We start from the raw sequence: 13,925 nt of genomic DNA, 5'->3' as shown, positions 1-13,925 counted from the left end.
ATTTTGCAGGACTTCTTCCCACTCTTCCAAAATTTCTCCTTTACCTAAAAACTTAGCTAATGTTAGCCTTTCTCTTGTCCATATATCCCTCCCAGAGACTGGCACAATTCTGTTCACTCTTCTGTGACTAAATAGGGTCAAACAAGTACAGCAATGCAGAACAAGAAACAGATAGTGTGTGAAAGCAGTTGTAGGGAGCTAATAAACCAAAAACAATAAAAAGATCATGGGAGTTAGCTATTAAAGTACAACTGTCAGTAGATGATCATGGGAGTTAGCTATTAAAGAACACCTGTCAGTGGATGAACATGATATTCCAAAACAGTGCAGGTACTAAATCACTTTTGGTGGGCACGATGTGTCCCTTTATGTTACAATTTTAGATGAACTATAAGAAGCTATTTTGTTTGCCTCCTGTATACTTTGCCTGAAATAAATGAAAGATGATGGTTGCAGGCACACTCCCTGATTTTTAAAGAGGAAAACAGCATCATTTTCCCATCTATTCTGTTTTTAGTAAAATGATCCTTTATTAACATAGCTGGATATGAACATTAACCACTTTAGTGAAGTGGTTAAAAGTTTGCGTTTTGGAGTCAGAATACCGAGGTTCAAATCCTGTCATTTCCACATACTAACTGTGTGACTTTCAGCAAGTTACTTAGCTGTTCTGTGCCCTACATTTCCTCATCTGTTAAAAAAAAAACAAACAATGGATAATAATATTATTGAATTATTATTGATATGAGAGGACTAAATGAATCAACACCTTAAAGTGCTTAGGGGCAGTGCCTGATACATGTTCAATATGATCATTAAATGTTAGAAATCATCACTTTATAACTTTATACTACATAATTGGATGTCAAATATAAAAATTACATACATCATTCCTTCAATTATTATTTCAATTAATCCTATTTTTATTTCTACACTTCAGTGGAAGAAATTCACACTAAACATTTCTTGGAACACGTTCTTTGCTCTTGCTGCGAGCCAGTTACTCAACCAAAGTTTATTTGCCATAGCAGTTAACCATCCTAACTACAGCTTAATCATTTTCTATACTTTCAGTCACAGTATACATTTTAACAGGGCTATAAGCTCTGCTGACACAATCAGTACTCCTTTAAGCATCTGGAATAAATCTTGTTTTTCAATGTTTTTTGAGATGATTTTAATGATGCTGTGCTTTTTATTTAATTGACACACAACACTGCTTAAGTTTAAGATGTACAATGTATTCATTTGATACACTTCTAACTTGTAAAACAGTTACCACTGCAGCCCTAGCTAGCTCTATTAAGTCACATAATTATTACTTCTTTTTTGTGGTGAGAACATTTAAGTTCTAGTCTCTTAGCAAATTTGAAATGTATAATACATTACTGTTGGGGAATTTTAGAAGGGAATTTTTCTAAAGAAAAAGAAATTCTATTAATGGGATTTGATTATTTGAAAAAGGAAACATAATAAAAAGTTAAGGAAAACAAACATATATATTTGCCCTGTGATATTTTATATACATATGTATATCATACATATTTTATATCAGAGGAGAGCTCACCAAAGCCATAGTTTTTAAATCATATATACTTACTGACTGCTTAACTTCATTTAACTGCATCTGAAGACCCTGGGTTTTGTCAAGCTCCTTCTTCAGTTCATTCACATTTCGTTTCAGTTCTGTGACCTCTAAGCGTAGTGAGCGGCGCTCCACTTCTGCTGTGTGCAGTCTTTGTGTAAATCCAAATATTTGCTTCTGTAATGATGCTGTGCTTTTCTATTGTCAAATAAGAGCAATTTTACAAAAAGTCACTTCAGATTTACTAGTAAGTCCATAGCAATGGTCATTTTACCAAATTAAATGTAACTTAGGTTATACAGAAAACAATACCAGCTCTTACTAAAACTTAAAGTGAAGGCTTTATTTTTTTATGTGACCAATAATTTGCCTTATATGAAATGAAAAATGAAGAAAAGAAATAATCTAGATGGCTACAAAACAGAAAAGATAATTGTTTATGTCTCACACAATTCTGTTGCAGTATACTCGTACAGAACAGTTAATTCAGAACTCGTGCCACAACTTTTGTATTTTGATATTACGGACACTTATTTGGAAGTTCTTTTATTTATCATATTAAACTATTACATGAAATCTAAAAGAAATCTACATACACTCGTGTACAACTAATATAAACTACAAATAAATGTGATTCGGAATTAAATTTACAAGTCCTAAAATCCCTATTTAATGAAATTGCATACATACCAAAATGGGCATGTGGCCACATAGACCGTATTTCAGGGCCAGTGTGTTTACTTTATGAAGTCCACGGGCCAGCCTCTGAACCAGGGAATCTTTTTCCACATATCTAATACTCCTGCTCCTGTGCAAAGGTATACTGTCCATTGCCAGATTAATTTTATCCATGAGTTTTGCAAAAGAACTCTTGGCTGCTCCTATAAGCAAATGTCCACAAATTCTGGAATTTGGATCTTCAAAGAAAAAGAAAAAAAGCACAGAAAAATAAGAATTGTCTCTTGTTCATTTCACAACACTGCCAGTCACAACACAATGAAAATATTTTCTCAGTTATATCATTCCCATCCACCTGTAGTAAACCATTCAAGAAGTCCCCGCCTATATCAACTTTCACTATGTAAGAAATAGCCCACCTACTAAATAATGTATCTAAAGAAAATCTGCATGTATTTACAGTATGTCATTCATACTGAACACTATGACACTAAAAAATCATCATCACTCCTTTCTTTGTTTTAAAACCTAACAAATTCATTTTCTATTTACAACTACTGAAGCTTATTACTTTAATGTCACACTATTTATATTCTCAGACAAGAAAATATAACTTGGCTTATTCCAAGGCAATTAACATTTTACAACTACAATTACTCATTTCCCCGTAGGATTTTGGTAATCATTCCTCTCCTATAATGGACTTAAGGTCCCAGCATATCCAACATGGCCTGCTTACTGCTAGATTCATCAGGTCTGTAATTAATAACTGTATTTAATGTTGATAAATAAAATTGTCAGTGTTCTTTCTACTAATTGGTATTCCAAATAATGGTTAATAGGTTTATTTATGCCTTAATAAAAGTCGTGTAATTTAGTTTTTCCTCTGCTAGGCATGTCTTAATCTGTCATTACTTGTGTTACGATACTATCCATGTAAAATGATGAACACGGAGAGACTCTTTAAATTCTGTAGTATACCATTCTACATTTCAAGAACCTCTGCTGTTGGGAGTTAGTTTAAATCTTGCCTTTATATCATAAGCACAAAAAGCATATTTGGCCAGTTTTATGCAAGAGAAAAATGTTCCACAATTCTAAGAACACATGGTTCGACACTGAAGAGCAGCACTGACTGAGAAGGTCAACGCCAATAAACCATCAGTGGTTTTCTATGTCAGGAAAAACCATCTCACGTAAGCTAGATGAAAGCTCATTGTTCTAGAAAATTTTCAGAAATACAAAAATAATAAAGTTTTCACAGATAAAGAGCCTTTAGAAGCAAAAGTCAACTATAATTAAATTTTAATGAATAGTGGTTTTTTACTATATCACAGCAATGTGTTGTGTAGACACTAACCACTCTGAGAGGTGAAATTAAGTGGCAGTATAATTCCATAAGGCATTCCTTTGAATTTTTAACAAGTGGGAAAGAGGCATACACTCTAAGTTACTGACTGCTACTCTCAATGAATTACAGAAAGAGCACAAAGCGTAATTTTATGCTTTGATGAATAAGAAGTATTTTTACGATATACTTCACATTATACAGTATAGAGTACAATTAATTCAATATTAAATAAATGAAGAAACAAAAAAATCCTCTAGTGACATAGTTGTAGAATTATTTGTATAATGATACAGAAGAGAAAAAAATGTCACTAAAATTCCTCATGTCTAAACTTGTCTAGACTAGTTAAAATGTTTGACTTGTTACATTTAACAAATTCTTGTTTATGCTAAATACATTGGTTAATCACTGTTCCCCTATCTAATAGCATATCTTTCAAGAAAGAAGAGGACTCTATGTTCTGCAACTACCTTTTCCAATAGAAGGGGCAATAGTGCACATCTAAGGTTAAAATCTTCAAAACAAATTCACAGAGAATTGTTTCGACCAGTAGTTCTAAACCTGTGAATTACAGATCTTGAGGCAGGGGGGGAGGGGAGGTTGAAAAGTTATTATAAGAGTTCCACCACTTTCAACTGCAGTATTGCCATTTGACCTTTATTTAACCCTAAAAAAATATGTAGCATGAATAATATATACTCATGATGTTGTTAGTAATAAAATTAAAAGTCCTTCGAAACATTGCAGAAGTCAACTGCTGCTAAAAATACAACTATCGTGTGGGAAGAGCAGTCTACAATGTGATTTCTTATTAAAATGGAATCCTCACACTCAGATTGAGAAACATGCCTTTAATGAAAAAAAGGGAATAGTGAGTAATTATTTAATTAATATGTATGTAAATATGTCATTATTTAATTTAATAATAATGTGAGTCATGAATATAATAATAATAATAATGCCTAATGGTAATAATAATGTTAGAAATGTTAATCACGAGTAATGTTAACTGCATTAAAATTCGACTCAGTTCTAGACAGTTGGGAACATTTTCTCAACCTTGACACCTCCATCTTTCTTGCCATCTCCCTCACATCCAATCACATCACGCTTCTACCATCTATTCAATTTTTTCTGTGATCATGGCATTGTCTCACCTATGTTCTTACAAGGGTCTCCCTACTCTTCTCCAGTCATTTCCCCTCTTCAATCCATCCTCCACCGTAGAAAAAATGACTTCTAAAATACAAATAGGATCTTGTCACAACCCCTGCTTAAGCTTCAGGGAGTCTCTTCAGATCTGGGAACAAATTTCAAACTCCTTAAACATGGCTCATAAGGTCCTACATGATCTGATCCCTGCTTACTTTTCCAGGAGCATCTTTCACTATTATACCTTTCATGTATAACTCCTTTCAAGTGACCCCAACACATCACAATCTTAGAGCACTCTTCTGAGCAAAAAAATGCCTGTGTCTTCAAAGAGCTGTAATTTGAAAATATGAATCAGTTTTCAAACTTGGGAGCCAATCATTAAGGTAAGATTCAAAACCGTGTTCTATCTAAAGATGAAACTAAAAATACTATGAAAAAAAGCCCAAAATACTACTTTCAAAAAGTAATAAGAGAATGTCTTACCATATTTTAAAACTTCAAGAAATACACATGAAAAGGGCTGTATGATACCGATACCAGAAGAGACAGGAAGACTAATGGAATTGACTGGAGAGACGGGAAATAGATCCAAGTACGTATAATAAATATATACTAAATGGCATATCTTAATTCACTAGGTAAAAGACAGATGATGGAATTAAAACGTATTGGGGCTAGCTGGTCATCCATACACAAATAAATATTATTAATTTCCTCACTACTTCTCTGAAAATAATTCCAGATAAAATCCAAGATTTAATGTAAAAATCAAAAATACTAGACTAAAACATGAGCAACACCACCTGCGGTGAGGCTAGCCTTTCTAAATAAATCACCAAAAGAAAAACCATAAAGTAAATGATTAATAATGTTAATCATATAAAAATGCACAAACAAAATTAAAATACAAACTGGAAAAATTATTTACACTATATGGCAAAGTGCTAATATGTGTGGTACACAAGGAGTTCTTATAATTCTATAAGAAACAAACACACCCATATATGAACATAATGAGACAATGTGTAAAAGAATATGAATGGGTGTAGAACAAATGAAAAGATTTGCAACCAAACAGTCAAAATTACAAATAAGGAATGATACAGTTTCTTTTGCCTTTCAAATTGATAAAAATAAAAAAGACGGTTAAAACTACATGTACCAAAGGCATTATGAGAAAGCCAGAACTCTCAGTAGTGTTCATAGGAGTGTAATGCAAAGCAACTTTTACAAAAGGCAGACTGGCAATACTTTCCAAACGTAAAATACGCAAACTCATTTCTGAGTTTAGCCAAGGAAATAATTGCACAAGTATAAAATGATTTTATGTACAAACATGTTAATTACAGCATAGTTTATTATAATATTAATTAAAATAGTAAAAAAATATGAAAAAATGCCAATATCCATCAACAGGGAATTTTCAGCATAAACTATATAAACAATGAAATAGTATATGATCAAATACAATTAATGATGTACACCTACCTTACTGACATGGAAAGACATTTATTATCCAGTGAGTAGAAAAAAAATTATGATGAGGCATGATTGTATGACTCCCTCATATAAAACTGGGTGTGTTTGTATGTATACCTGTAGGTACACATGTCTGGGAGATTTGTAGAAATCATTAAAGTGTTAAGAATGATTGGGGATGGCCTTTTGGGTGATTTTTATTTCTTCTGTGCAGGTTTCTATACTGTGTGAAGTTTTTATACCAAGCATAAATTTAATTATCCTCTAGATAATTTTAAAAAAGCATAAACACTTTTCCAGAAATAACAAAACTATCTTAAAAAGCACTGTATACTGTCTTCCTCATTCATTCATTAAACAGCTAGCTATAGGGCAACTCATATGCATGAAGGCACTGTGTTAGGCAATGTGGAGAGGAGATCTATAACACTGATTAAGAATCAATAGCTCCTGTTTCTATAAATGCTGGAGAGGGTGTGGAGAAAAGGGAACACTCTTGCACTGCTGGTGGGAATGTGAATTGGTTCAGCCACTATGGAGAACAGTATGGAGGTTCCTTAAAAAGCTACAAATAGAACTACCATATGACCCAGCAATCCCACTACTGGGCATATACCCTGAGAAAACCGAAATTCAAAAAGAGTCATGTACCAAAATGTTCATTGCAGCTCTATTTACAATAGCCCGGAGATGGAAACAACCTAAGTGCCCATCATCGGTTGAATGGATAAAGAAGATGTGGCACATATATACAATGGAATATTACTCAGCCATAAAAAGAAACGAAATTGAGCTATTTGTAATGAGGTGGATAGACCTAGAGTCTGTCATACAGAGTGAAGTAAGTCAGAAAGAAAAAGACAAATACCGTATGCTAACACATATATATGGAATTTAAGAAAAAAAAAATGTCATGAAGAACCTAGGGGTAAGGCAGGAATAAAGACACAGACCTCCTAGAGAACGGACTTGAGGTTATGGGGAGGGGGAAGGGTGAGCTGTGACAGGGCGAGAGAGAGGCATGGACATATACACACTAACAAACATAGTAAGGTAGATAGCTAGTTGGAAGCAGCCGCATGGCACAGGGATATTGGCTTGGTGCTTTGTGACAGCCTGGAGGGGTGGGATAGGGAGGGTGGGAGGGAGGGAGACGCAAGAGGGAAGAGATATGGGAACATATGTATATGTATAACTGATTCACTTTGTTATAAAGCAGAAACTAACACACCATTGTAAAGCAATTATACCCCAATAAAGATGTTAAAAAAAGAAAAAAAGAATCAATAGCTCCTGTTTCTGTCATCGTTATTTATAAATAATACTATAGATACAAATGCCCAATAATAGAACTACTCAAAAACATATCTTGACTTAGACAAATGTTATTTAGGGGAATGATTATCAAAAGCAGGGGTTCTTGGACTTGCCTGGTGGTGCAGTGGTTAAGAATCCACCTGCCAATGCAGGGGACACGGATTCGAACCCTGGTCCGGGAAAATCCCACATGCCGCGGAGCAACTAAGCCCATGCGCCACAACTACTGAGCCTGCACTCTAGAGCCCACGTGCCACAACTACTGAAGCCCGTGTGCCTGGAGCCCATGCTCCGCAACAAGAGAAGCCACCACAATGAGAAGCCCGTGCACCACAAGGAAGAGTAGCCCCTGCTCACTGTAACTAGAGAAAAGCCTGCATGCAGCAACAAAGAACCAACACAGCCATAAATAAATAAATAAATAAATAGTATCCAGTTTTTTAAAAAGAAGCAGGGGTTCTTGCTCATTTTTTGTCCCGTGTATACCCTCGATAGCCTAGTAAAACCTATGGATCCCCTTCTTAGCATAATACTTTTAAACATGTTAAGTCAAAATATGTAGGGTTACAAAGGAAGCAAATTTTATTAAAATGCAGTTTTCAAACTATTTTAAGTTTTATTATAAATATATTATGCATAAGACAATACATTTAAAATATACACTGAAATTTTTTTAAAAGACATAGCATAGGGCTTCCCTGGTGGCGCAGTGGTTGAGAGTCCACCTGCCGATGCAGGGGACACGGGTTCGTGCCCCGGTCTGGGAGGATCCCACATGCTGCAGAGCGGCTGGGCCCGTGAGCCATGGCCGCTGAGCCTGCGCATCCAGAGCCTGTGCTCCGCAACGGGAGAGGCCACAACTGTGAGAGGCCCGTGTACAGCAAAAAAAAAAAAAAAAAAGACATAGCATGGTGAAAGTTGTTGCTTAGCCAAACTAAGAATATTGAACTATGAGGTGATCTTTATGAAGGCATCAAACATGTCATGCTGGACATCAAATATTTTTATTTTTTTATATTTAGAAGTGATTAAAATCCTGATCCACAAATATATACTGCTGCAAATGTAATTAAAGTTCCTATAGTTCACTTTACAAGGTATAGGTAGGCATCTCTCAAAAAATACTAGAGTACTCCAAGACTCTTAAATTCTTAACATATACACACTACTATATATAAAATAGACAACCAACAAGGACCAACTGTATAGCACAGGGAACTACACTCAGTATTTTGTAATAACCTATAAGGGAAAAGAATATATATACATATATATATATATATATAAAACTGAATCAATTTGCTGTACACTTGAAAATAACACAGCATTGTAAATCAACTATACTTAAATAAAAAAGTAAAATTTAGGCGCTTCCCTGGTGGCACAGTGGTTGAGAGTCCACCTGCCAATGTAGGGGACACGGGTTCGTGCCCGGGTCCGGGAAGATCCCACATGCAGCGGAGCGGCTGGGCCCGTGAGCCATGGCCGCTGAGCCTGCGCGTCCGGAGCCTGTACTCCGCAACGGGAGAGGCCACAACAGTGAGAGGCCCGCGTACCGCAAAAAAAAAAAAGTAAAATTAAAAAAAAAAGAAAACCTATTGTGGAAAGTTTTTTGTTCAAAAGTCAGTGAGTTCATCTTTGGCTAGGTCAACTTATTCAATACGTTTATATAAGAAAGAAAAACGATTGTGAATCTATGGTTCAAATTTGATGCTATAAAGATAGAAGAAACTTAAGTAGCACTTTTGAACGAGTTCTAAAGTGTTTCCAGGTGCTTGCAGGTTGCACTTTCAAAGAAATCACAGAATTTTGTACTTAGGGAATATTGGAAAGCAACATAGACATGAAGAATATAGAAGCTCAACTGGATGGATGAACAACTACTAGGTGTACAATCGTCCTGATACATGGCCAGCTACATTGCGCCAGCATCCATCTGTACATAGAAGACTGTGATTACATACCATGTATGTGATGAGCCTCATGATTACTGATCATCAAAGATGAGCATAAACAATATCTGAAGATAGCTGCAACAACTGTATTACAACTTGAAAATATCTGTAATTTCTATTAGTAAATAAGTCACCATGCTGCTAATATTATCATGGTCTGTCATCACCATTCATAATTGAAGGAAATGTTCATTAATGGTTAGTGAAACAAGACAATTATTTTCCATCCAAGTCTACAGATGCTCCCCCTCTGAATTCTATCCATGGACCATTTTGAGAAGGGTTCTATGAACCCCAGATTAAGAGATCCCTTATCTAAGGAATATACTACACAATCATAAAACTATATCCTTCAGCCTCTACTTCTCCGTCAACTTAAATAATAAGAAAGCTGCATACCTGGACTACTCTACTCAGAGAACCATAATATAAGATGCTCTCAGTTTTCACTGAAGAAAAACATAAGCAACACTAACAAGAAAAAAACTTCTGCATCTTCTATGAAGTAGCCTTTAAAGATATAAACTGTGGGGCTTCCCTGTTGGCGCAGTGGTTGGGGTCCGCTTGCCGATGCGGGGGGCGCGGGTTCGTGCCCCGGTCCGGGGGGACCTCGCGTGCCGCGGAGCAGCTGGGCCCGTGGGCCATGTCTGCTGGGCCTGCGCGTCCGGAGCCTGTGCTCCGCGGCGGGAGAGGCCGCAGCGGTGGGAGGCCCGCGTATCGGAAAAAAAAAAAAAAAAGATATAAACTGTGAATGTTATTCAATATTTTCAATATGATAATCCATGTAATAAATTCCTCTTAGGGTTTAGTAGCAAAAGAAGTATTAATGGTTTGCTCCATATGTTTGGAGAAATAAGAGAGCATCTCATATCTGCAGAACAACATGCAGCTCAGTTTAGCTAAACTGAGAATCAGATCAAGAAAGGTCTTGTATACCGAGCTAAAGAGTAGGAAATGAGGAACAATACTGCTGCTTTTACAAAGATATGTGACAAACCAAGCACTGCCAACATGCAATAACTCGTTTAAACCATTACAATAGCCAATGAGATGGTACGATTATTATAGCCATTTAAAATAAGTGCGAGAAAAAGAACAATGAAAAATGGTACATAGAATGACCCAGTCATATTGAAATACACACAAAACAACTTGAAAGAAGTAGACACAAATATTAATCATACTCTCAGGGAGATTACAAGAGCTATCTTACAGTGATATTTTACAAATACCTGTAAGCTGCCATAATTTTTTTTCTGGAACAAGGTGGAGGTTTAAAATATTTTTAAATACACATGTATTATTTTAGAATAGATCTGAGAGGAAATTTTTTCTTTTACAAAAATCTTAAAAAATAATTGTGTCGTTTTGTTAGACAGTATCTGGATATTCAACTAAATCTTCTAAGAAAAGGGTCTTAAAAGTTTTCTACAAACTGCTTATAAGTTGCAAAATATGTTAAAGCCTCATATATGTTTCTTAAAATAATTTTGATTTTGTATATTATTTTAACAAATAAATGTATTCTATGAAAATTGTGACACTGGAATTTTACACAGTCATGAACACTTCCAAGGATAAATTATTCATTCAAAAATTGTTCTTAAGAATGATAGGCAAATAAATTTTAATTTAGAAAACAAAACTTCTTTCACATTTTCCATATGCTTGAAAATTCTCAGAATAAAATGTTTGAAAAAATATGGGAAAATGCAAGAATAATAATTTTAAAAGTCACAAAATAAAAGTCAGTAAGTTAAATGTGGCTCAAAATAGACACTAATAGCTCAAGTACTAAAAATGATCCACGGTCAGATTGTACTTATTTCAATTTCAGATATGAGTGAAATTATGTGTATAACAAAATTCTCTAAACTACTTCTTCTCACACTTTACTGTGGTTATAAATCATCTTGTTAAAATGCAGATTCTGGCTGAATAGCTCTGGAATGGGGTCTGAGACTGTGCATTTCTAACACCCCACAGTTAATGCTGATGCTGCTGGTCGACAACCACACTTGGAGTAACACATCTCTTTTTATTCTTTGTTAGGATTCACTAAAGCCTTTAAGCTTTCAAATATATACTAATAACTACTTATTAATACAAGTATCTTTACTTACTGCTTTGAACTTCCTAATATGAAACCTCAGTGTTGTGCCGAATACAACCTAGATTTCTGAGTTTTACCTGGAAGAGCTGCTATGACCTCTACAAAGTTAACTCAAAGTATACGATGAAAGAAAGCTGTGAGTAGTAATAGCAGGAGCATGTACATTTGAGTCATCTATCCTCTAGATAATTAAAATTCAATTATAATTGAAATGCGTAAATGTGTAAGAAAATGGATGAACATTCTACTCATAACCATCTACTCCTGTATTTGTTCAGAGATATTTCAAAGCAAATCAGCACAATTGTTTCTATCTCGAGAAATTCAGTCTGAACAAGTCATATAAAAATGCTCAGCTATCTATAGGGTTCCTTAGTCCACTCCTATAATGATTGATATCCCAGCCCTTCAGTGGAAGTAACATTCTCCCCTGTTTGAGGTAAATGATCCCTTGCAGGCACACCATTTGGATACCTGGAAGAGGTCATTTATCTCAAGTGGGCAAACACTTTAATGAAAGCAAGAAGGTTGCCACCTGTCCAGTATTTACAGAGAAACATGGAAACTGGGGTCTTTGCCCACTGCCTGTAAATACACCGTCAAAGTTTAAGAAGGCAGCAGTGGCATCTACCTTTAGCAAACACCTCACTTTCTGAGCAATGAATTCAAGCTACCACTATTGAACTTCCAGTTTCACAAAAAGGGATAAACTAATATACAGGTTCCACTGAAATGTCAGTGCACAAAAAAGAGATAACACGACATTTATTGGACAATTACATATACAAGGGACTTGGCTGAGAAAGTTACATTTACTCCTAATAACTCTATGAGCTAGGAACCACCCTTAGCCAAATTTTACAGATGGATGAAGAAGGATGAAATGATTTTCCCAATGTCACACACATAGTAAGCACTGGAACCCAGATTCAAATCTAGAATCCAGGTTCTTAATCCATATTCTACTGCATATCCAACATGTTTCATTTTCTCTCCTAGACAATTTTAAAACTTTCTCTCCTAATTAGTTAATAGTATAATTCAGAACTTACTCTAAAAAGATAAGCACCTAACTTTTCAAAAGAGTAATTTACTGATTTTTTTTGAACAATGATAATAGGAGAAGCAATAGTTACTATTTAGTATATTAAAAGCTACTACTTGCTATTGCCATACATGTACTAGTTTTCCTGGAGCTAAAAAGAAAAAAGTGAAAATGAATGAGATAATGCCATTTGCAGCAACATGGACGGAGCTAGGGATTATCATGCTAAGCGAAGTAAGTCAGAAAGAGAAAGACAAATACCATACAATATCACTTATATGTAGAATCTAAAATATGATGCAGATGAACTTATTTACAAAATAGAAACAGATTCACAGACATAGAAAACAAACTTATGGTTACCAAAGGGGAAGGGAGGGAGGGATAAGTCAGGAGTTTGCGATTAGCAGATACAGATTACTAGAGATAAACTAGGTAAGCAACAAGGTCCTACTGTGTAGCACAGGAAACTATATTCAATATCTTGTAATAAACTACGATGGAAAAGAATATGAAAAAGATTTTATTTATATATATATATATGAATCACTTTGCTGTACACCAGAAACTAACACAATATTGTAAATAAAAAGAAAAAAGTGACAATGATGCCATCAATAGGTAGTCCTGACATGTAATATGATTTAAATTTTCAGCAAGTTCTTCAAAAAGACAGAAGGAACAGAGAAGAAAAATCAGAGTTCTAAGAAATATCCTCTTTCATTTCAGAATTTTCACATTTCCTAAATAGACTTTCCCAAGATTTTGCCATTTCAATTTCCCACATGGCTGAAAGAATTAAGATACTATTCATAGTATTAGATGATTCAAGGGACAAGGAATCAATTGCAAATCAAAGCTGAACTGGTATTCTTGATACCTGCCCTATGATGAAAACCTCCTTTTGTAAATTGGTTAAATAGATGAAGGAATGCCCAACTGATATATATTACCCAGACATTACAATCATTCTCTAGAAGATTATTAACAGAAATAGAGAAAAATCCTCAAAAAGTATGATATTTTTTAAACTATAGCTATGATAGTTTATCATAAGCAAAGCACAGCATCACTTCTGTGATATTCTTGCTGAAAATGCATAAGCTAAATCTGATCATGAGGAAACAAACAAATCAAAATTAAGGGATATTCTACAAATAACTGGCTTGTAATCTTCAAGGTCACGATGGTCAAGGAAAAACTGAGGAACTCTTCCGTACTGAAGAAGACGAAAGAGACATGACTAA

At 34.9% G+C, this 13,925-nt stretch overlaps 1 protein-coding gene across 1 annotated transcript in view; it reads right to left on the bottom strand.

Annotated features, from left to right (window-relative positions):
• CCDC171 (coiled-coil domain containing 171) overlaps positions 1-13,925 on the bottom strand; it is a gene marked incomplete at its 3' end in the record, with an annotated part of 361,839 nt that overhangs the window by 156,956 nt on the left and 190,958 nt on the right. Inside the window, exons 19-20 of the mRNA XM_082842979.1 lie at positions 2,276-2,502; positions 1,601-1,783 (exon numbers count right to left, since the gene is read on the bottom strand). Coding sequence (XP_082699105.1) covers positions 1,601-1,783; positions 2,276-2,502 — 410 coding nt within the window. The remainder of the gene's footprint in view (positions 1-1,600; positions 1,784-2,275; positions 2,503-13,925) is intronic.

This window comes from Leucopleurus acutus (assembly GCF_964270905.1).
Source record: "Leucopleurus acutus genome assembly, chromosome: 7".
Lineage (NCBI taxonomy): Eukaryota > Metazoa > Chordata > Mammalia > Artiodactyla > Delphinidae > Leucopleurus > Leucopleurus acutus.
Note: the sequence above shows the minus strand (reverse complement) of the source record. Positions and strands in the feature narration are given on the sequence as shown.